The sequence below is a fragment of the Branchiostoma lanceolatum genome, chromosome 4 (assembly GCF_035083965.1).
Source record: "Branchiostoma lanceolatum isolate klBraLanc5 chromosome 4, klBraLanc5.hap2, whole genome shotgun sequence".
NCBI classification, from domain to species: Eukaryota; Metazoa; Chordata; class Leptocardii; order Amphioxiformes; family Branchiostomatidae; genus Branchiostoma; species Branchiostoma lanceolatum.
This window is the reverse complement of record NC_089725.1, coordinates 18,491,572-18,514,309: the sequence shown is the minus strand read 5'-3', so window position 1 is coordinate 18,514,309 and position 22,738 is coordinate 18,491,572. Positions and strand designations below refer to the sequence as shown.

Sequence of the window (22,738 nt, the reverse complement as noted above, 5' to 3'; positions counted from 1 at the left end):
CATTGAAATTGATCAAGAAACAACGGAAATATGATCAACCAAAGTAAAGTTTCCAAACTTTTTGTGCCAAGTTTATTTGGGGCTGAAAATAGACTAAATATTCAATTGAAGTACTATTTAAAAAGCCTACATTAAAAGACATCTCTTTGGGGGATTGGCTCACTCTGCCTCCATGCCAGGTTTCAGGTCATTTTGCCCCAAAATGGCAACGATGTATTTAGATCCTTTTGAACGAAATGGAAGGAGGAGAAAAAACGTAGCACCCGACACCAGCAACGCTGCCTGGCTGACCTGTGTATTGCTTTGTGGCAATTTCAATAAAATGAAAAAAGAAAGAATTATTAAAACAATGTTATCTCCATTAATATTATTCCGCCGGGTTACATAAATCCGTAGCCTGGATGCCAGACCCCCAAACTCTAAAATATCGACACCATAGATATTTTAGAGTTTGGGGGTCTGGCATCCAGGCTAATAAGATCCGCCGCTTTGAGTGGGTTTGAGAGATCTCTAGTGCAGTACCCCCCAGGTATATCAGCACAGTTTAGATATACAGGAGTGCATTATATTTGGGGATGTTGGGTTGGATATCTGTTTGGACGTATCTTTTCAGGGTGGTGGACTTATGTTAGTAGATGCTACTTCCCTCCCTAGTACAAGGAGTGAAATAAAATAACACCGTTGCTATGTAGTCCATACGATAAGAAAATCCATAGCAGTACGCCGATGAATGTTAGACATCCAGGTAATAAGATACACTAAATAGCAGTTACTCAAGCATCTGGATATGATTTTGGAAACGGTCATAGCAATATTTGACCTAAACATGAACCTTTTGACGTTTGAGCTTCTTGACCGTCCTAAACAAATATTGTGGTATCTGCTGCCAGGTTACGCATATGAATCAGAGCAGTACGAAATCGAATGGCCGCGCTCAACAGCGCTTCCTATCGGCTCACAGCTGCCTTGTAGTTTGGTTTAAAGCTGTGGCTAGAGTCGATTACATTAATGTAAAGGAAGCTCATGGGGAAATCGTCACTGTGTTCGTCTTTTCAAGAATATTTAAACGTTTACTAGTTCTTGGTATTTTGATGATAATTTAATTGATTTTCCAACTATTTCTCTATAATGCAATTAAATGGGGTTTTAGTAATCATTTTGCATATTTTTGATGTACCGAATGCAGTAGGGGTTAAAAAAAACCTCCCGGAAAAAAATCAGTGGACCGGTTGTTGGACCGATTAGAAATTGCGTAGCGGCAGCTCGTGCCGCAAAATATACGGTGACACACTCTAGAAATGTTATACACACATGAGAAACTAAGCTTTACAAAACACTTGAAAAAAATGGGTCTCTGAGGATTCGTTTTAGTAGAAAACGATAAACGTTAAAAATCGCGGCCACTCCTAGCCCCCCCGATCGAAACCTCTGCTTGAACAATACTGCACACATGTAACAATGTTAACCTTAGTACCCTACGCAACTTCGCGTGTCCATCATCCTCCAGACCACTCGGACAAAGGAGCGGAGTAGTCCATCAATGTTCATAAGCATTAAAAGGTAATGGTGATTATTGGCCATATCTACTAAAATAGATTGTATTTGGTACTTCTGAAGTATCATAATGTACTGACTGTCCAACAAAGCAGGGAGATACAGTTTTTTTTTACATGCGAAATACACAGCGTTCCGCTCTCCCGTTTGTGTCGTTCCGTATTTTCCACCAACCCTGCGCAGCTGTGCGTCTGACTCACGCATGGGAAAACATGGCGGCCGCTCCGTTGTTGCTGTTTATGGAAACTTGAACACCCGCACCCTCCCTAAAAATAGCGCCCACCCCCACCAGTTGTACCGTCATGAAAGCTGCATTTCTCCTCCCCTCACCAGGGACAGTGGGACGACATTTGTCGGGCTAATGTGACAGAAACGGCGACGGGAAAACGTCGCATGTCGCGGGTCTGCAGCGATCATCTGACACTTCCAGCACGTTTTCTGTCGTCTGCAGAGTTCTGTGTTTTTCCCGGAATTTTGTCGTCTGCTGTGGGAAGGAGGGAGTCGGAGCGAACCACGCGGTTCCCGGAGGACGGCTGTACGGATGATCATGACGGTGGAGAGAAGTGAGAACGCTGCGGCGGTGGAGCAGCCGGGGCAGACCGGGGCCCAGGGGCACGCTTCGCCCGGCCACGGGGTCCAGCAGCCCCGCCAAGTCCACCGCGAGGTCGCCCCGGCCCGCCAGGAACACCAGCCCCAAACATCGGCACAGGCCCAGCAAAGGCTGCAGACGGTAAATTTTGATGCCTCACCATCTTTGCAACACATTATTTTTTTTCATGAAACGCTAATCTCTTTAGGATGCAACATTTGGTTCTAAATGTTGCCTTGAGGCTAGCCAGTGTCGTAGCTGAGGGGGGAGGGGGGCGAGGTTATGCACCCATGTGTCCTCGGTATTGACCTCGAACATACGTATTATAATGTGCTTTAAATGCACAATATACACGCTACATGTTTTGATACGATGACTCTATGCGTCACTATATCAACTGAAAGGAAAATTCGACAGTTAAATGTCCAAGGAAGGTTATGATTTCTCAGAAGGGTAAATATATTGTGATAACATATGTTAACTTTATTTGAATCTTTTTTAATTTTTATTTCATCACAACGGAACAAACTTCAAAATGGTGTTTAGTGACCTTTTGATGGACCAAAGTACTAGTACAGAACCTTGGACAACTTTTGAGGACCCTGCAAAGTGCAAGCACAATTTTATCAGTCACTGACTGTAGAAATAACACAACATGTTACTCAAGTTGAATGCCCTTCAAAAGTTTACCAAAAGCAAAAAAGGAAAATTCAATATTGTTTAAATATTTCTGATATTACTTGGATCGCAGATGTCATAAGGTTGTTAAATCATATCAGTTCACAGCTATCAATTAATACATGACAAGCAATATTAGAGAAATAGGTGTCCAGAGGGGGTAAACGCTTTTCAGGAATTTGAGTCACATTGTTAAAAAACCATTCATTCTTGAAAGATATGATTCTGATAATGTTGATAGTGAAAGATGACAGTAAGAAGTCATTGCATTGAAAATAGTCTCAATTGATTCTCTGATATGTCCAAATTGCACAATCTAGTCACAAAATGAGGGAGCTTCAGGCATAAGCCTCAAGCGTCAAACCTCTGCATGTAAAAGAACCCAACACACTTTATGGAGAAGAGTAGGGATGACCGGGTGTGCTTGGCAAAGCTGTATTGCACTACCACTAGCTACTTGAAAAAGCATCATGCTTCACCTCAATTGAGGATGACTGCTTTAATTTGCTTTTACATATGACAGTGTTCTCGCCAGGCCTTTTCAGCATAGGAGCCCCCGATGCTGTGATCTGGACCCCAGATGCTGTGATCTGGACCCCGATGCTGTCTTTCAATGAGCATAGGCAGGGGTGCCAAAGAATACATACGAATTTTACGGAATACATACGAATTTTACGGAATACATACAAATTTTACGGAATACATACGAATTTTACGGAATACATACGATCCATTACTAGAAACATACGATCCGTACGGAATACATACGATCCATTACGCAGAAACATACGATCCGTAGGGAATACATACGATCCATTACGCGGAATACATACGATCCTTACTAATTTAGAAATGTGCCTGGATCATGTGACACCGGCGACAAATTCAACATGGCGGACTCGGGATAACCAGTTCTTCGCACGATATCTTGGCTTTTAAGAGCATAATAATGGCGTATCACATCCGGCTAAACTCTAAGAATCTCAAACTGCACTAAATTAAGACTGATGTAGGCTTAGACCAACTAGGAGGACAAGACAAAGCTAGATTCGGTGCTAGCGCGATGGCCAGCAAATTAGTAAGGATCGTATGTATTCCGCGTAATGGCTCGTATGTATTCCGTACGGATCGTATGTTTCTGCGTAATGGATCGTATGTATTCCGTACGGATCGTATGTTTCTAGTAATGGATCGTGTGTATTCCGTAAAATTCGTATGTATTCCGTAAAATTCGTATGTATTCTTTGGCACCCCTGATAGGGGTGTTTCTTTCTGGGAAGAACCTTCATAAATCTTACAAAAAGTTCATATTTGGCTTTAGAATGAGGATGTGACAGGGTAAAAACTTAACTTCACAAAATTTATCCCTCAAAATGCAGGAAATAGTGTCTTATTTGGTTATGAATTTCAAAATTTTGTGCGGGAAGATGCCAGACTCCCAACCGTTATCATGTCTTTGGCACTCGGCGAGTGACTTGCGCCGCGCAAAGCCGCGCTTCTGTAGATCTACCTGACCCCTATACTGTGAAAAAATCCTGGTGAGAACACTGTATGAGTAACAATTGAAAGTGACTTCATTGAAGATAAGTTAATGAAGGCAACTTTTTTTTTTCCATTTATTTTTTTTTTCATTTGCACAATTGCATCGGTGTTGGGGTTCCCAGAGGATGTCATCCAATCGGCATGGCAAAGTTATCAGAAAAGATTTTAAAAAAAGGTTCAGCAGCAAAATATGATATCATGTTTCAAAATTAGCCAAAAGCATTTCATTAAAAAATATGTATCAATATGTATCAATACCATAGATATTAGAGTTGAGGTATTGCCAATGTCCCTGAGATATGTATTCATATCTATTTATCAATCAAGTGATAATTGATAAATGAGTTGATAGATAAGAAGGACATCTGGCATCTGCTTTATTGTGAAATATATGCAGAAAATATTTGCAAACTTTGATTCACTATTGCCATAACTGATATGCATATATCATAATAAGTGTGCATCATTCTTGGCTGAATTTCATCCTTTCAGCAGCTTCTTCTCAAACTGCAGTTGGTTTTATGTGTACGATTGTAAAAATGTAAAATTGGAACTGTAATTTCATTTCAGAACGAGATGATTCTACAACAGCTAAGAGAAATCACCGGTGTGGATGATGTCCGAGCTCTGGACCATGCCTACCAGGTACGTACTGTCACTGACTCACTGTTCATTACCTAAACAGGACTTTTCATGAAAAACTGAATAATTGTTCTATACCATCATACTACTTACTAGTATACAGCACCATTGTAAAGGCTTGGAAAGACAGGTGTTTTATTGTTTTAATGAAAATTTTGTGTCAAATACCCAAGATATGTTTGCAGGGGTTCATCTAAATCAGGAAAGAGGAGCGCTGCGCCCTCTTGTTTCAGCTCAGCACCCCCTTGTGGAATTCAGATTTTAGCTTAATATCCAGCATACTTCCTTCACTCAGCAATGGATTCTTCCATAAATACATAGAATTCACTCCCTTGCCTGTGTGTTCTCCCTCTTGTTCAATTTTTCTAGAAAAACCCCTGTGTTTGTGCCTCAACCTTATACTATTACTTTGCACACAAGAAGACATGGAAACGTTTAACCCAACTCGTAGTAGTAACTAATGTACTGGACTGGAATAATATACTGGACAAGAGTAGTGCACTAACTTGAGAATGAAACTAAGTTTAGCACCCCATAATACCAAAATGCCTTATACTAATAAACTGAATTTATGTGTTTGACATGGGCAAAAAAGCATCAGACAGAGATGTCAAGAAGTCATGAGCAGTCAATCACTCTTGGCAAGTGAGGCGCCAGCAGATTTTAGTTTGTTGCTCTCTATATTAGGGCAAGACACTCAGTGTGAACCTAATTACTTCTGATAGGTGGAAACCTTGTATAAATACTTGTGGTTACCCCTGGGTCAAGTGTAGGTATGTCATAATCATATGGGTAGAGGTTCAGGACCAGCCTGGTTACAGTTTTAAAGGGAGGGCTGACTACAGTTTCAGTTGGTAACTTTGGCATTAATCCAAGCTTAGGGCATGATATAGGACTAATCCAAGGATTTCTGGTATTTCTAACTTTTCTACATCAAGAAAGGGTGGTGCAGGATTCTGGAATGTACAGAAAGATATCATTGAAATGTGTGTCAAGAATTCTTGCAATTTTTTCTTGTTTCACTGTATATTTTTAAATTTGCTGTCCACGTGCATGGGCATATCAGCCTTTAGTAATCACAGTACCTCCCTTCAACATACCTTGTTAATGAACCAATGAATCACTTTTACTGGGTAATGTTTTAAAAAGTAGGCCTCTCAAAAACTTCTTATTAGTATTTTACCAAGTCAAAGTTTTATCACCGAACAACTTGTGCTTGTTTCCCAGGCTGGTAAGGGTGACCTTGCTGAGGTTGTGTCCATCCTGACCAATCAAAACGTGTCTCTAGTGACCAACCGGAATGGTGAAGTTGTGCAGGTACAAGTTCAGGTATGTGTTTGATCTTGATTGGTCACTTATTTTCAGTTTATTACCACCATGAAGAAGTTTTGCTGTCATTCCCAACGGTTGGTGTGTTGCTTTGCTAACAGTAGAGGGTATTGTGACCTGTGGATAGCCTTTGTCCTTGGAAAATGCAATAAAAATTTTGGCTCCCTAGCAGCTTCTGTTCAAACTCAGTTGTTGGTATATATTGAAGTCACCCTAACTAGTTACTGTAAATGAGATGTCACATTGGACCAATTATCTACCAGAAAATGGAAAAGAATCTTGGAATTGTCATGAAATGGTACACATTATCAAACATCTATAGTTACAATGTTTTACAAGCCAAGTTGATTTTGTTTTACCTCTTATATCAAACCTTGGCTCTACAACTAAGGAACAGTTTTTGTAAAACCTTGTGTGTATGACCTTATGTATGAACAAAAAGGATTTTGTGTCCACAGGTTCGTAATGCCCAGCGGCCATCAGGGCAGGCAGGCAGGCCAGATGGAAGGGCAGACACACAAGAACCAGGTAAGTGGACAAGGCTGAGGGAGGATACTGTAGAAGATGCAGCACAGAACAGGAGTGTGATTTGCATTCAGTAAAGTAGTTTATGCTTAGATTTCTTCCAAACGAATTGAACAAAATGAAAATGGGAAGGAGAGTTCCAAAAGTCTTTCCACAAGTCTACACTGATGACGGCTCACTGTTCTTTTATGAAACATCCTTAATTTTTCTTGTCATGACATCATTGCTTGTAATCTCCACTTTAGGTGATTGTCTCATGTAAAAGTGTCTCATGTAATGTTAAAGAAGGTTAAGGGTTGGGATACTCTTAGTGTTGTGGCCATCCACGATCAAACCTTGAGAAAGCCCTACAGTTTCCTGGAGCTGGGAACATGAACCTGGCATTGTTAGTTCTTCAGTTGGTTTGTTGTCTGCAGCTGGGGTGATTGACCTGACAGCAGACACAGAAGACAAGGATCAGGAAGACCTTCAGCGAGCCATTGCCCTCAGTCTTCAGGAGGCACAGACAGCCAACACTGCCAACAGGTTTGTTTCTTTGTTTGTTTGTTTGATTGTTTGTTTGTTTGTATGGATGACAAGGATCCAGAAGATCTTCAGTGAGCCATCGCTATCAACAAGTACTAGTGTCTCTGTTCTATTCTTGATCAAGTTCAGCACAAAGCTGTGCAAGCCCCCATAGATGTCCTGAAACATAATGTGATGATTGTTAAACCATAATCAGGCATAGTCACATACTTTTTGTCTAGACTATTAGCTGGACAGACATGCAGCCAAGACTACACTACTACAAATATTAATCAAGGTATTATTAAGGGCTAGACTGTGAGTTCAAGTCTCAGGGCTGTTAAGACTGCTTTATGGTTGACTTAACAAGTTTTGTTGAAAATGTAAATCAGCTAAATTTCTTATGCATTTTTTGGTCAAATTTAGTCCCATAATCCCTTCTCTTACTGTCCTACCCAGCCTGGCCTTAAAATATGCGGACAAAAATAAATGCAATTGCATAAAGGTGGGTTATTTTGGGTCATATTCTTTATATTCATTTGATCTTGGACCCAAAAACTCAAGGATCAAGTTGAAAAGTCACAACACACAGTCATTCAGTGTCAAGACCACAATACTTGATACCACTTGTCCTGTACAGAAACTAGGATACGTCAGTATCTTATTATGAAGCCACAAAGTGTCGGGTGAAACAAGATCAAACATTTTCTCTTGTCCTCTCTACAATACCCTTAGCTATGGTTAAGTCCTTAAGAGCTGATCTATCTAATTATGCTATCAGAATGAACCACAAGACAGACTTGAGATTGGGAGGCTTAGAAATCTAGCAACTTTAACTACAGATCACGTAGATAAGACCAGATGGAGGGATCTGGTTCACTCAGGGTCTCAGCAGTAATGCATGAGAGATGGCATCCAGCTGCTACGGTCTGTCATGACACATCTATTTATGTCATAACCTTGACACACATGTTATGATATGATATACATACAGTGATAAGGTCTTATTTTTACTGTAGCAGCACAATATGCTAGTCCAGGCTCCTGATATGATATATGGTGCCAGATGATAACTCATGGGTAGGGTTCACATATAAGGCTGTGGTGTGAAAAGTTACTTAATGCAATTATCAGATATACAATGTAATAATCAGCTGCCATCATATGCTGATGAAGCCAGAAGAGTATGATAAAGGGGTGGAACATGAAGTGTGTAGAGGGAGTTCAGTATGAGTGAAAAACAATAGTTTCACTCCCTGGTATGTTTAATCAAAAGGGAATAAATTTACACGTCTAGAACCATATCTGGAAAGAAATGCAGAAAGACTGAGGAAACTGTTGACTGGAAAGTAAATATTTTGTGGCAACATTTACACACACTGCTATCATGACTCTACCTATAGGTAAATATAACTAATAATCATTACACCTGGTTACTTTATGACCCAGACCCCAGGGGGAATGCAGGCCCAAGAGGAGAAAAAGCAGTGTGTCGTGGGACAACGTGCAGGAGACTCCCCGAGAACCAGGCTGGCCCGTCGGGCTGAAGAATGTGGGAAACACCTGCTGGTTTAGCGCTGTCATCCAGGTCAGCAGAGGCAGCTGTTTTTTCTAAGTTTTGGTTATTTTTGATAATGAGCTACTTTTAACATAGTTTAACATATGCAAAAATGATTCAGCCACATGTACAACAACAACACTAATCCATCAATAACTTTAACAGAAATGAAATAGATACAATAATAGCAGAATATTTTTTCTACCTATGATCATAAGATGAAGCTATACTTTTCTGGTTTATGAACCCGTGCATTACATCCTATAGGTCAAATCATAGGTATGATGTAACTATGTATTCGATCATTGAAAAAATTTTAGAAAATGGAGGCAAGTTTTTAACAATATTGCTTGTCTGTTTTGTGTCCTAGTCTTTGTTTCACCTGCCAGTGTTCAGAGACTTAGTCGTGGGCTTCCGCTTTTTCCCCAAGGATTGGCCAGCCAACAGCAGGGTAAGTACACGTGTAGGTTTGCTCGGTAATTCAAGACCGAACATTAACTCTATCTCTTTACTGTCACTACCAGATATCAACATCTCATTACAAAGAATATCACACAAAAAATTTCTTTGGCAGGATCACATTTGTGAACAAAGAATACTAATAGATAAAAAAGTCTGACATAACAAACTTTTCACCAATGCTCTCACATACCTGATAAGTCCTGGTCTACCTCCTCAGTTCCCTAACCACCCATGGTCTTGAGAACATCATGAATAAATGAATGAAGACCTCAACAGAGTACACATTTAGACCCAGTAGCTATACACAGAAAATGAAGATATATTAGACTTAATGTTTGTTACAGGTTCTGTTGTATTTTATATGAAAAGAGGAGACAAGCTGTGGATGTTCTGTTGACTTCTGTAAGACAAACTGTGGATGTTATGTTGACTTCTGTTCCCTGTTTGTAGGAGAGCCTGGTGCTCCATTTCATGCAGGAGCTGCGCTGTCTGTTTGCCCGCATGCAGGGCTCCAACAGGAAGTACATCGACCCCACCTGTGTGGTGAAGAGCCTACGGGAACTCATTCCCTTCAGGGCAGGGGAGACACAGCAGGTAGGGTTATCATATTCTTCTGTTGAATGTTTCCAGTATTTTCAATAGCTTTCTTTGTAGCTTGGTTAGTTTTTTTCAGTTTTGATGACGTCCATTCTGGCATGTTGGGAAAGTCGTGTAAAGTGCCTTTCCCAAGGGCACAATATTGGTGACACAGCAGGATTCAAACCCGGGACCACTTGGTTTTTAGCCGAACACGCTGCCGTTGCACCACACGAACCCTTATTCTGATATGACTATAAGGCAAAAAAATGTTAACATGGAGATAGCAATGAAAATCATGTTAAAATGTCTTAACTTGTTTGCAGGATGTAAGTGAGTTCACCCACAAGTTGTTGGACTTGTTGGAGGAAGCCTTCATCATCGTGCAGCGCAGACAGAGTCCACAGCCCGGCGGCTCGGCCAGCGCCAACAGCTCTGAGAACGAAGGGGACAAGAAGAGTAACCCCATGTTGGACCTGTTCTATGGTCGCATCCAGGCAGAGGGCATGCATGCTGGTAAGTCTGGTACCAGTTGTAGTGGTGTTTCACTGGACTTTGTGTACAATTTGGTGTTATTTCACACTTTGTGTGCTACCATTACTCCTTACTGGAGTAATCCGGATGTGAGATGATGATGAATCTCTATGTCATCTACTGGCTTTTATTCTAATTGTGAATATCATGATCTGGTACTGCGATCACTTGAAGTTATGGAATGGGTGTACATTGTAGCAGAGGATTTTAAGTTAAGAAACATCTTGAGTTTTATCTTGAATGTGCAGCGCTTATACCCTAAGGAGTTGATTTGTTATAAGATAACAAAAGTGTTTTGAAAGCCATATTGGACAGACCAGAAGGACTCCATTTAAAATGTTTTAATTTGAATTAACTTTAGAGTAGCAGTGAGGAACTAATATTTGTAGCTGTAGCAATAGGCCACACATGTTTAAAAATGTCCTGATTGCTTTAGACTAAATACATTGATCAACATACATTTTATCATACACAAGGGTTGAAAAGTTCTGCAGAAAACAGTTTCCAGTGGACTTCAAAGTTTGGATAGCCCAAATTCACACATGAGAGCAAGGAGAGATATTTGTATGTGTTATTGCTGTTATAGGTAAGATGTTCACCAACCAGCAGACAGTGGGGCAGTACACGCTGCAGGTGAACGGCTTCAAGGACCTGCACGAGAGTCTAGAGGGCGCCACTGCACAGGGTGAGATCGAGACGGGCCACGAGGAGGGGTCCACCAAGTCTGGGCAGGAGGTAAGAGCGGTCATCATTGTTTGTTGTGACAGTTGTTGATTGCCTTATTTTTTGTCAGGCATCGCCCTTGCCCTTGAAAGGTATCATAAAAAGTTAATCAATTTCTTAATACAACCAACAAACACTGTTGATATGACATACCAGACTGTGTGGATGATACTAATATAAGCATGACTTAAATCTATATTTGAGACTGGTAGACACTTTTTGCTGTGTAGATCGGTTTTGTACTCTCTATTCCCTGACTCAGACATTCTGTCCTGTGCCGTTTTCATTGTCTTTGGTCAGTTCCTTTCACTTCTTACTAATTTCTTCTGTTCATCACTGTTTTCATTCTTTCATTCCTTTTTTCTGTCGCTGTTTAGTCGAATTCCAGCAAATGTTGGCAAGAGGTACAGTATGCTGCTTTCCTTTTATGAAAATTACTCTTAGACTAATACAAGCCTATACTGAATTATTGCAGCAACAATATCTACTACTAACTTTACATTTTGGAAAAACAGTCACTCACTGACAATGTTTCACAGTCAGATATGTACATGTACCTTCTTTTAGATGACATATAAAACTTATTGTACAGTATATCCAGTAACAAATCAAAATGTAAGGTTTACAACGTGGCACTCTTAGAATACAACCTTCCAAAGTTAAGTAAATGGCTTCATTAAATCAATATTTCCATCCAAATAGTATTTGTCACATCTTCAAGTCTGCTTAATCTCTCTATGCCAAAGTTTGCCAGGCAAGGTGTAATCTTTCTGCAAAGTGATATTTGTCTACATATGAGCAATGATCCCGGGAAATAATTTGAGCTGTCAAAAATGTAAACATAAGGCCCATCAGTTATACAAAACACACTCTCCTGTCTCCTTCGTTTCATCTACGCCACCATAGCAGCACATACAGGAGGGCTTCAGTAAAACCCTTTATTTGCCCCTTATGTATGTCATGTCGTCTGGCTCCCTGCCAGGTAACAGGGGCCAGGCTATTTGTCAGATGTGTCTGTCTCTGTGACATGTTTCACTGTTCATACTGACTTGATGGGAGGATGGTGGGATTGAGAATTTCAAACCCATCTGTCATAGAGTATTATGTTAATGCATGTAAAGAGCTTAATATGTAACATTTATTTCTATAACCTATTGATTGTATTCTCTCCCAGGGTCAGCCCTTAACATTAGCCATTGCATTTGCTAGTTGGGCATCCCTGGGTGTACATGTAACAACGTGTGCATGCCAAACCAATAAATAAATGCATTAATTTCAATGGACATAGCAAGTAGCAGTGATTTAAAATGCAATATTATCTGAAATGCATCAAAGTTAGGAAATCTCACATATTGTAAAAACATTAACTCAGTTGAAGTAGCTTCATAGTGACTATGGATATAAAAGTCAGTCTGGCTCTTTGCATTGAAAGTTTAGAGAAATTCTCATCTATTACTTAAACAACTTGCAATGTCTCTAGTACATAGCATTGTGTGTCCCTTTCTTTTCGTGTTTTGGAGTCTTCTTTCTTTGCAGCATGCAGAGCTTGTAAAGGCTACATCAGTCTTCATGTACAATACAAATGGCACTTACATGTATCTGTATGCAAAACAGGTAGATGGGAGGGATGGGTATGTCACCTTAAGGATTATTAAAGCCTAGGGCTTCGGTTCTTTGGAGGAAAATTGTGGGACCTGTGCCAAGATACAGTGATACATGTCTGGCTGGCATGGCTGATATAGATAGGGGGAGTACGCTGTGCCAGGTAATGTACAGTGGTACATGTAAGATGGATGTGTTTCAGTCCACTTCACTCAGATATGTCTGTGTAGTAAACTGCACTGTATTCTTGATTCATTTAAAAGCAAAAAACAAAAGTTTTGTGTAGAGCTTTCCCCAAAACCACAATGGATTGTGTCTAATCACTGTTTGTGTCTTTTTTCAGCATTGGTTCACACATCTACCACCAGTCCTGACCTTTGAACTGTCCAGATTTGAGTTCAACCAAAAGTTAGGCAAAGCAGAAAAGATTCACCACAAGTTGGAATTTCCCAAGTTTCTCTACATGGATAGGTAAGGGTCGTGATCTTTACTTTCCTTCAGTTTGAAATGAAAAGAATGTTTTCAGATTACAATGCCTTTTAGCTTAAGACTTAATAAAGGGACACACTTTGTCTTGGAAGCAGGATGATTTCCCAAGTGTAAACATCTTGCAGTAGAAAGCATGACTTGTAAGTTCAAGCGATTAACTATTGCAGTTTTGTTTCAGATATCTTGTAAAAAATAAGGAGCTGACAAGACTGAAGAGAGAAGAAATGAAAAGTATGAAGGAAGAAATGGATGCACTACAAGCCAAATTGGACTGGTAGGATACTTCAGTATTCTTCACCAGTCTTAAACTTATTCATAAGAATGCATGTATCTCAGCCCTGTAGATTTAAATATCTTATCTATCTTGTAGATTGTTGATACATCTTAAACAGAATGCATCTTAAACAGGATGTTTTATAAAATCATTCATAACGCCATATAGCTAAAGATGAAATAAACTTACTAATAGGCTATTCCACAAATATGCAAAAGTAAAAAGTTAGTGTAGGCTTACTCGCAATTATTTTTTAGCAATAGAGTGCCATCATTGCATAGTTGGGTATTTGATGTTGATACACTGTGTTTCATGTTATAGTTGGGTGTTGAGGAGTTTAAAAAGGAAATTTGACTAATTTTTCCCTCAGTTTTCTGAACTATGGGTCTGGCTACAAACGTCTCCCCCTCCCTGACATTCTGAAGTACACGCTGGAGTTTGCTGAGAAGAGCACAGTTCAGGTATCAGAAGGTCAAGTCCAGAGGAGCAACGACAACGGAAGCAGTAAGGCAGCTAACGGGAACGGCCTAAATGGGTAAACAGGAACATACGATTATGTGGTTCTTCTCAGAATCGCATTATGCATGATATATTCTTGATGACACAGGAAAGTTGTTAAGGAAGGTATGTATTCAATTGATTGCACAATTTAAAGGAATGCAGTCTTTCAGTTAATTAGTTTTGCATCAGTTTTGCCAACTCAAGGTTTTGGGGTGATGCATTACACATGTGTATTTAACAGAAAAACTGTAGCCCTTATGTAAAAACTTGGTCATGGTAGTGTTACCGGTAGTAAGTTATTCACCTGAATCTCCAAACTGTTGAAAGGTTTGACTGTAGTTAATATTTTAAATCATTCTTACAAGATTGTGTTTAATTTGCTTTTTTTGTTTGTTTTTTCAAGCAGTGAGAAGAAGGATGAAGAGGACGGAAGTTCCGATGACTTTGAGGTGATCTCAGCAATCCACTCAGCAGACAGCCTGGCCTGCTTGTCCAAGAAGACATTGGATGCCGTGGCAACCAAGAAAGCCGCGCCCGTCCCCTCATCTGGGGACATGGCCATCCCCAGTAAAGTTCACATTCCCTGTCCACACCACGTCACTAAGGAGGTGAGTTTACTGTCATCTTCACCTTGGACACTGGCACACAAATCCTACAGAATAACAAGCAGATGTCATGACACAAGTAGCTATAGATTTGACTACAATCATGTTACTGTCAGTTTGTTTGTTTGCTTGTAGTGCCTAGTGGCACATAGGGCAGCAAGTCTCTTGGCTGTTTCAGTAGCATGGTAATTTTTTACCAGGAGGGATGCTAGCCCTTCCCCTGTCCTTGTCTGTGCCCACTGTGATGTCCTCAGTTGTATTTCAAGAAAATGTTCCATGTCCCCCTGCTGTAGGAGCTTGCTGTCCTGCACACCTGCTTACGACGCTGGAGACATGAAGTAGAGAAAGAAGTCAAAGGTGGGAACTGTTAGAGCTGAGGACCATGTTGAAGTTATTCAACTACTCCTAAAGAAGCCTCTAGAATTGCTCATGCTTTTTTTGTTTTGGAACAGCTATAGTAGCGAGTCGTCTTGTGCATGTACAATCATGATTTTGTTCATTGACACCATTGTTCAAATTCTTTGTTTTCATGTGTTGTGCTTTCTCTTACAGGATTGCAAGATAGAATTTTGTACTTACAGGCAAAGATTGAAAACTTGTATGAGGATAATTCATTAAAACAGGTATGCTTTGACTCATTGCCTTTATAATTATATGTGTACTTTTGATAACTTGTAAGATTTAGAAATCTGTAATGGTGCAACTACTTTACTTTATGAAGAAAATACGGACCAGACGTCGTTTTTACATCACTTGCATTTATTTAATGCTAATGATCAATATAGACAGATGCGGTACCTGAACCAACTAGGTTGGGACTTGGGAGATGAATGGTTTTCTGATCTTTTACTTTGTTGCCTTTAGTTATCCCATACAATTGTCTTCCTTTGTCACTCCACTCGTTACCAATGTCATGTTTGTTTATTCTTTAACGTATCTGAGGAACCTTGTACCATTGGCTGAAGGCTACAGATGGTTGTACTTCCATTTTCGTCTTTGCCAACAGGTGCCTTACCAGTTACATGCAGTACTAGTCCACGAGGGGCAGGCGTCTGCTGGCCACTACTGGGCGTACGTGCGCGACCACTCGCAGAACCGCTGGCTCAAGTTCAACGATGTAACGGTCACAGGAATGTCGTGGGGGGAACTACTGAGAGAGTCGGAGGGAGGGTACCACCATGCCAGTGCCTACTGCCTTATGTACATAGATATCACCAGGAAAGATCTGGTTGAAGGTAAGCTGTATCATTTGTGGTCAATTTTGTACTATTGCGTGTTGGTCTACTAGTTGTGTAGCACAAAGTAAACAAGGCAATAAGAGATACAATGACTTCACCCCCTCATCTATACTTATTTGCAACTCATTTAGTCCAACAGACAGCACTGGCAATGCTGCATTGTGTATACAATTGAAGAAACACACACAAAGACAGACAGACAGACAGACAGACAGACAAACACACACACGCACAGTTACTCCCTTGGGGTAAGGAAATAAAGTATACCCATACATTTCCATCCTCTTCAGTTAAACTGCAATGGAACCAGTATGACGAGCTGAAGTTGATGGTTCTTGCCGAGAACGAGAGATTTGTTGCTCAGCAGCGTGACCTCGAGAGCAAACAGAGAAGAACGATGGTTGCTAGGGATGAGGGCCCACCCGCCAACCACGGCAGGGGAGAAGACACCACTTCTGAAAGCTCCTCTGGGGAAGTTGGTGACCAATCAATACATGGTATGGGTTTACATGTGAATGCTTTCTTAATATCTTAAGTAATGGGCACAAGTTTTTGTCAGTCAGCATAACTGTGGACTTGTCTATTCTCTTCCTCTGTTGGTACGTGATAATGGCTTACAACATCCTGTCCTCAGGATAGCAATTTTGCCTCCAACAGACCTTTCTACAGGGTTACAGATTGTAGAATTTTGTAAAAAGGGGAAGACTAGTGATTGACCAGGAGAGTCAGCCCACGGAAAAGTCTCCTATCTCCCAAATCTCCTGGCAAATTATCTCCCTATAGCCGGCATTGTCTGTCTAGTAGAGACTAATAGCAATCCCTTTTTGTAGTAATCTATTGTGATGGAGTGGTGTTTAGAATTTCCTGTTTCCCCACAGGTGACGTCCAGCGTAAACAGCCTCCCCAGGTCAAACCCAAACCTGCTAATATGGAGATCCAGCAGGCAGTCAGGAGGGCCTCACAGCAGGTAACACTAGTGGAGTGGGTGTGTCTTAAGGTCTTGCATGTTCTAAATTGTTATTGTTAAATTAGATTTATAATACAACTGTTGCAAGAAAAGATGTTTATAAGACATAACATAGATACCGAGATTGTGTGCAATGCTCGTGATATCTGATGAAATTTAAGGTTTTTGATCAAGTTAAATCATGCTTATTTAGTTCGTGTAGAAATGTGTGTAATTAGTAACGTTTCTGTACTGTACATTTCTTGTGTCGATAAAGTTTCCCAGCAAATTTTGTTGTTGGGAATTGCAGGAAGTATTGCATTTTCAAAAAGAATATGAATATTCTATATAACTCGTCTGTTGTCCCTATGTACCCAGTCCACCCCCCTGGACCACAGTGGGCATGTTCTCAAGGCCACGATGAAGACAATCCAGGAAGTCTCCAACATCCAGGAACAGCAGGGGCCTGAGAAAGCCTTGATCAAGGTCAGCATCTTGAGAACATACCAATTAATTTGTTAGTTCTTGGATTCCACTGCCTCCAAAGAAGAAGTCAAACCCAGCTAGTTTAGATATAGCCAACAATTGTATTTACCGGTAGTACCAGTTGCCTATTGTTACAACAAAGTCAGACACAGTTTACTGACGCATGTATGTTTTTCCCTATATTTTTACCATGTATTTGCAATTAGCCCACGGGCATGAACTTGCAATAAACTTATAAACTTCTATTCCTTAAAGTAATGATGCTGAACTGGAAGATTGATATATGAAAACAGAGTCTAAGTAGAAATTATATACAAAGCTAGATACATACAGTTTCAGGAGTGAATGTAGCCAGCCCTGTATTTTCATGTCATCCTCTTTCTGTACTTTGAGTTGGTCGTTTTTCTGCAAAGAAGGCAGTAGAACCAACTATAGATTCAGTATTTTACATTATTTTGTGTTGAACACAAAGTTTGAAAGTTGACTTTATCTTCTTCAAGTTAAAGTTTGTCTGTCAAATCTCCTGATTCCTCAGGCTGTGAATATAGAGTACCACCGACTGCGCAGTCTAGTAGAGAAGGGCATCAGCAGAAAGTACGACCCTCGGCTGGAACACTGCGTGGTGTACCTCATCCATAACGGTGCAGCCAGAGTCATCGTGGAGAGGACACTTGTGGAGCAGTTTGCAGACAGGGGTCTGTCAGGGGACTCCAAGTAAGTCTCTCAGTGTACTGATGACGTTAGAGTAGATGTTACCACTCAAGTCGACACTAATGAATACAGAAGTCACATTCTTACTAGCTGAGCTAGAAGCTCCAGTCACAACCCTAACATGTAATGTAATGATACAGCTTTAGTTGTGACATCTACATTAATACTATTGCTGGCTTTGATAGGACAGTTGTAGCTTAGCTTAAGTATTATACCATGATTTTACTGTGATGTTAACCTTTTGTATTCTTCACAAACCATGCAATATACAAATGGAGGTTACCCCAAAGGTATGCTTGAGAATTTGTTGGGTCAAATCCCTTAGCTTGTAGACAAACAGAAGCAAATCAATGATGATAATCTTTGACTATGATGAATGCCTTCATTTGTGAAAATTGTGCAAATCTATTCTGTCATTAAATGTGAAATGATATTGGTCAACCTCATTGATTACTTACTAATCATTGATTAGTACATATTTGTATTATGTATTATGGTGGTAGCTATAGGATAAAATGCTATTGTCCCACATTCTTTTGCAGGTCTATTGAGATTATGAAGGTGGCTCAGTCCAAGCTGAAAATCATGCAGTTGAGCGAGGAGAACCTAAAAGCCTATGAGGTAAGAGAAAGCCTGCTTGTTGTTTGTAACACTATATCTTGTAGTTTCCTGTTTTCTGTCATCATCATCATAGCTTGTCGCTTATTCTCTCCACCCAGTCCGGTGCAGTTTTGTTGGCTTTTCTGTTTTCTGTAAGGTTTGTGTACTTGCTTGTTTCCTTTTGCTTATCAATAATGTTGATATTTCCAATGGGACTAGGCCTTTATGAAGAGGGCCTCTGATCCTTTTTCAAGCAACAAGCAGCATTCTCTCCATTGGTAAGAAAACAAGATATACATGTATCATGTTTTAAAAGATGATACAATTTTTTCTTGCAGAAATGGCATGCTGACTATGGCCTTTTCCAGAAAACAGTGATGTTTTTGTTACGTGGTATAGAGTTCTTCCATCAAGAGAGGTGAGTGTCTATGTGTTGATTCCTCAATAGCTTTAAAGTGTTTATGACATGTTTTCTCATTTTGTAACAGTTCTTGAATTTTGGCTGACCATCATGAAAAGAGCAACTTTTTATAGGTCATCTTCAGGCTGCATCAATTCAATTTGTTCTCAGATTTCAGAAATAATGATAAATTGAGAAACCAACATGAAAACAGAGTCTAAAGGGGAAGTCTATACCTTGATTCACACATGTACAATTCCAGGCAGTGAAAATAGTCAGGTTCTTCCTAGCTCTTTGTTTTCATCTTTTTACTTAAAGAACCCAAGGAAATGATTTTATGTAGCATTAAAGTCAAGTTTGTGTAGCTGATCATCAGGATGATGTTGTCCACCCTGCCAGGTTCCCGGAGGCCCTGACGTACCTGGTTCATGCCTGGACGTACAACCGGCAACTACTGGGGGAGGGGAAGAACTACATCATGGCAGCTGACTCCTCCCTAATCACTCACTACAGGACACAGTGCCTTAAGGTATCCACAGTGGAGACACAGTAACATTATCATAGTTAATATACTTAGGTCTTTGTTTTCCTTTCGGTCTCTTAGTGAACAGGCATACCGCCTGTTGCCTGTTTGAGGGTGGAGACACAATAACATAATTTTACAGAGTTTTTTTTTTTTCCTCAGTCTCTTAGTGAGCAGGCATGCTGCCTGTTTGAGAGTGGAGACACAGAGAGCGTGGATGAAGCTGTGCAGCTGATGGTGGAGCTGGTGGTGCCCTGCATGGCCCTGCTGCAGGAGCTGGGGGGCACCGACAGCGACCAGGCCATCGCTGAGGAGATACGCAGTAACTGGTGTGACTACCTGGGACAGGACCTACCTGGTGAGTCACAGATGTCTTCTGAATCTGGATCTCACACCAGCTGTACTGTTGGATTAGATAGATACTAGTGACAATGAAAATTGATAAAGTTTGGCCAGTGCTGATGAGGACGTACCCCTGTGTAGATGGCTGTGAAATTGTTATGCAGACATGTGACATCCCCTTGAAAAGGACTGCAAATCCTACAGCTAGCATGCACCAAAATGGGTAGGCTGGGATTTGAACCTTACTTGTGAACATGATAGCAGGAGTGTGGAAACCCCTTATGTCTTCTTCATTTTGTATTGGAAACACTTCTAGTCATGGCCTTGTTTTCTCCTGTACCTTTTCTGCCCAGACTGGTGCCAGGAGAAGCTGCAGGATTTCCTGCCGCAGCTGTTGGACTGTTCTGGGGACCTGCAGCAGTTGCGGGCGCCACCTGCAGTCTGGCCGTCGCAGCACCTGGCGGAGTGGTTCAGTACTGTCATGCAGGCAGTGGTGCAGGCTGAACCAGACACCGTGGACTGAGGAGAGCTGATCTAGGCCGTGATGATTTATATCGTTGGTTCTTGGACTTTTCAATGTGAAAAATTAAGCAAGTAGGCAACATGAAAACAACGCTACGTGAAAAACTTGAGTACTCATCCCCTGTAACTACATTGTATGTACGAAAGGGTATGTCACCCCGTGAGGGGTGGTATAACCCCGATGGTGCGTAAGCATGTGGACTGATGATGATGATGAACTGTGTACATCACTGATGCACTTTCCCCTAATGTTGACCTTGAAATCCAAGAACCAACAAATTAAGTCATTGTGGACTTTTGTTCAATTAAGAGCTTTCTACCCATATGATGTCAGTATGGAAATGGACTGTGATGAAGAATTCTTTTGGGGAATTTCAACCTTGAGTTCTTGTTTCTAGTGAGCTAGAACATCTTAAATTACAGGTCTGAGTTGCATACTGACATTATATGGCAGCTGTTTGTTCAATATCTGTGTATAGAATACAAATCTACATGTATGTGTACAGCTATTGTTTGATAGTTACCTCCTGAATTGAATCCTGCAATGGACAGTCTGATTGTTGGTTTTCTAAGAGGAAAGAATACCAGTTGAGTGCTGGGCTTGAATGTGTATGGTAGGATATACATGTATGCCCACAGTGAGATTGTTACTGACATGTATTATTTGTGGTAATGTTAGCTAGATCATGACAATGCAAGTGAAAAGGACAAGACTGCAATAGGTTCTTATTTCAAGTACACAAACAAGTGTACAGGCCAGCAAGGCATGTCTCTGTGCAAAATGTCACATTGTAGTTTTTATACAGAAGACAGGTTGGAGGAATAAGAATGTCCACCAAAGAGATTTGTATCAGGCAGGGCATTCCCACTGCAATTTACTGTAAGACAGGGTATTCTCTAGTGCAAGGAGAGAAATATTTTATGACCTTTATGTGCCTTGTTTCTTAGAAGATTAAAGATTAATGTAAATAAAACTGAAAGCCAGTCATATTTGCCAGTTAAGGATTATTAAGATTCCTTTGAAAGTAAGCCAGAAGAAAGAAAGTGATGTTTAACCGTTATCACACTTAGGCTGCCTCATTGCATCTCATTGGTATGTACTGGCACACTGATATGTCAAAGGGTAGAATTGAAGCCTGTGGCAATTTTGGGAAAGCATACATGTGTTAAGTCAACAACTGATACTGTGACAGAGTGGTGTGCCTTTCAGGTGCCTGTAGGCAAGAAAGGACAGACAACAGTAGCTTGTACCTTGTACAGAACAACCTCTTGTAAGCCTTTACAACTTTTATATTTCTGGTTTAAAGCTATTGTGGTTCTTTTTACATTGTCAGGGCCAGTATCCTTTTAGTTTGATTACTCTATTATAGTTAGTGTCATTTTTTAAGATCAGAATACACTTAAGTTGTGATGGTCTTTCAGTGATCATTACCAACAATGTACATGTACAAGAAAGTTACAATTTACTCATATTGGTAGCCTCTGATACTCATAATAGCAGTAGTCTGCACTTTTTTAACCATGAGATCAGAGTCTTATTTTCCAGTTTTCCTGTCCTGCAGTCGCTGGTGCCTTGACTCTTTGAAAATCAAAATTCTTCCACAAAAGATTATCTTTAGTTTATGCATGGAGTGACATGCATTGTCTTTGTCCAAGTGGCAAAACAGAGGTAGACTTATTGTAAATGTTGTTCACTTTAACTCAAAGGTAATGGTGAGTTCAAGGATATAACTTCCTTGGTGAGTTCAATTCATGATCAGGGTAATTAGGGCTGGTGCCATCATCTGAAGAAGGGAAGTGCTTACAGTTTGAACCATCAGAAAACCTGATGAGGGACATAAAACCTTTATAATACAGAATTTGGGGGTTGTTTTAAAATGTTACTATAAACTTCAAACAGATCATGCAATTTTTCTTCTGTTATGCTGCATTTATGTAAACTTTCGTGTGGTACTTGTTTCTAATTTTTCAGTCTCCTGATGCAATGTTTAATTTCTATTCTTTCAGTGTCTGATTCCTTCCTTCCTCAAATGTCCGCAATACAGTGAGAACACCCTTCATGTTACGTTTGGCGAAAGTCTGTAGAAATGAGCTGTATTATGTTCTTAGGCAGTTTTATCGAATGACTTTGGTTGTATTTTATGTTATTTATTTTGTGTTTTATAGTTCATATATGTGTACAGATAACTTGCCAGTAGAGTACTACTGGATAGTGAGAAATAAACAGTTGTTACTACATTCTTCTGTTCATTTGCTTTGATCTAATGCCATATTTGTTTACCA

General features: G+C 40.3%; 1 protein-coding gene across 3 annotated transcripts; it reads left to right on the top strand.

Moving 5' to 3' along the window:
* Nucleotides 1-1,596: 1,596 nt before the first annotated feature.
* Nucleotides 1,597-22,693, top strand: LOC136433093 (ubiquitin carboxyl-terminal hydrolase 25-like). Of its 3 annotated transcripts, none has more exons than XM_066424910.1 (27): nucleotides 1,597-2,284; nucleotides 4,934-5,008; nucleotides 6,233-6,334; nucleotides 6,793-6,862; nucleotides 7,276-7,384; nucleotides 8,813-8,951; nucleotides 9,292-9,372; nucleotides 9,834-9,977; nucleotides 10,286-10,475; nucleotides 11,080-11,228; nucleotides 11,594-11,620; nucleotides 13,162-13,289; nucleotides 13,486-13,581; nucleotides 13,952-14,116; nucleotides 14,489-14,690; nucleotides 14,981-15,044; nucleotides 15,240-15,310; nucleotides 15,694-15,922; nucleotides 16,216-16,422; nucleotides 16,804-16,892; nucleotides 17,250-17,357; nucleotides 17,893-18,071; nucleotides 18,611-18,689; nucleotides 19,007-19,086; nucleotides 19,468-19,597; nucleotides 19,754-19,949; nucleotides 20,287-22,693. In XM_066424910.1, the coding sequence occupies exons 1-27, from the start codon at nucleotides 2,096-2,098 to the stop codon at nucleotides 20,454-20,456; spliced, it is 3,468 nt and encodes a 1,155-aa protein (XP_066281007.1). In that variant the 5' UTR covers nucleotides 1,597-2,095; the 3' UTR covers nucleotides 20,457-22,693. The 3 variants fall into 3 exon arrangements, with proteins under 3 accessions (XP_066281007.1, XP_066281006.1, XP_066281008.1); XM_066424909.1 differs by having other exon boundaries at nucleotides 1,603-2,284; nucleotides 14,486-14,690; XM_066424911.1 differs by lacking the exon at nucleotides 11,594-11,620 and having other exon boundaries at nucleotides 1,606-2,284; nucleotides 14,486-14,690.
* The last annotated feature ends 45 nt before the right edge of the window (nucleotides 22,694-22,738 follow it).

Coding starts and splice junctions, on each gene's coding strand:
- LOC136433093 (XM_066424909.1), top strand. CDS start 2,096: ATGATCATGACGGTGGAGAGAAGTGAGAACGCTGCGGCGGTGGAGCAG. Junction 5,009..6,232: donor CTCTGGACCATGCCTACCAG/GTACGTACTGTC, acceptor CTTGTTTCCCAG/GCTGGTAAGGGTGACCTTGC. Junction 13,290..13,485: donor AAGTTTCTCTACATGGATAG/GTAAGGGTCGTG, acceptor GTTTTGTTTCAG/ATATCTTGTAAAAAATAAGG.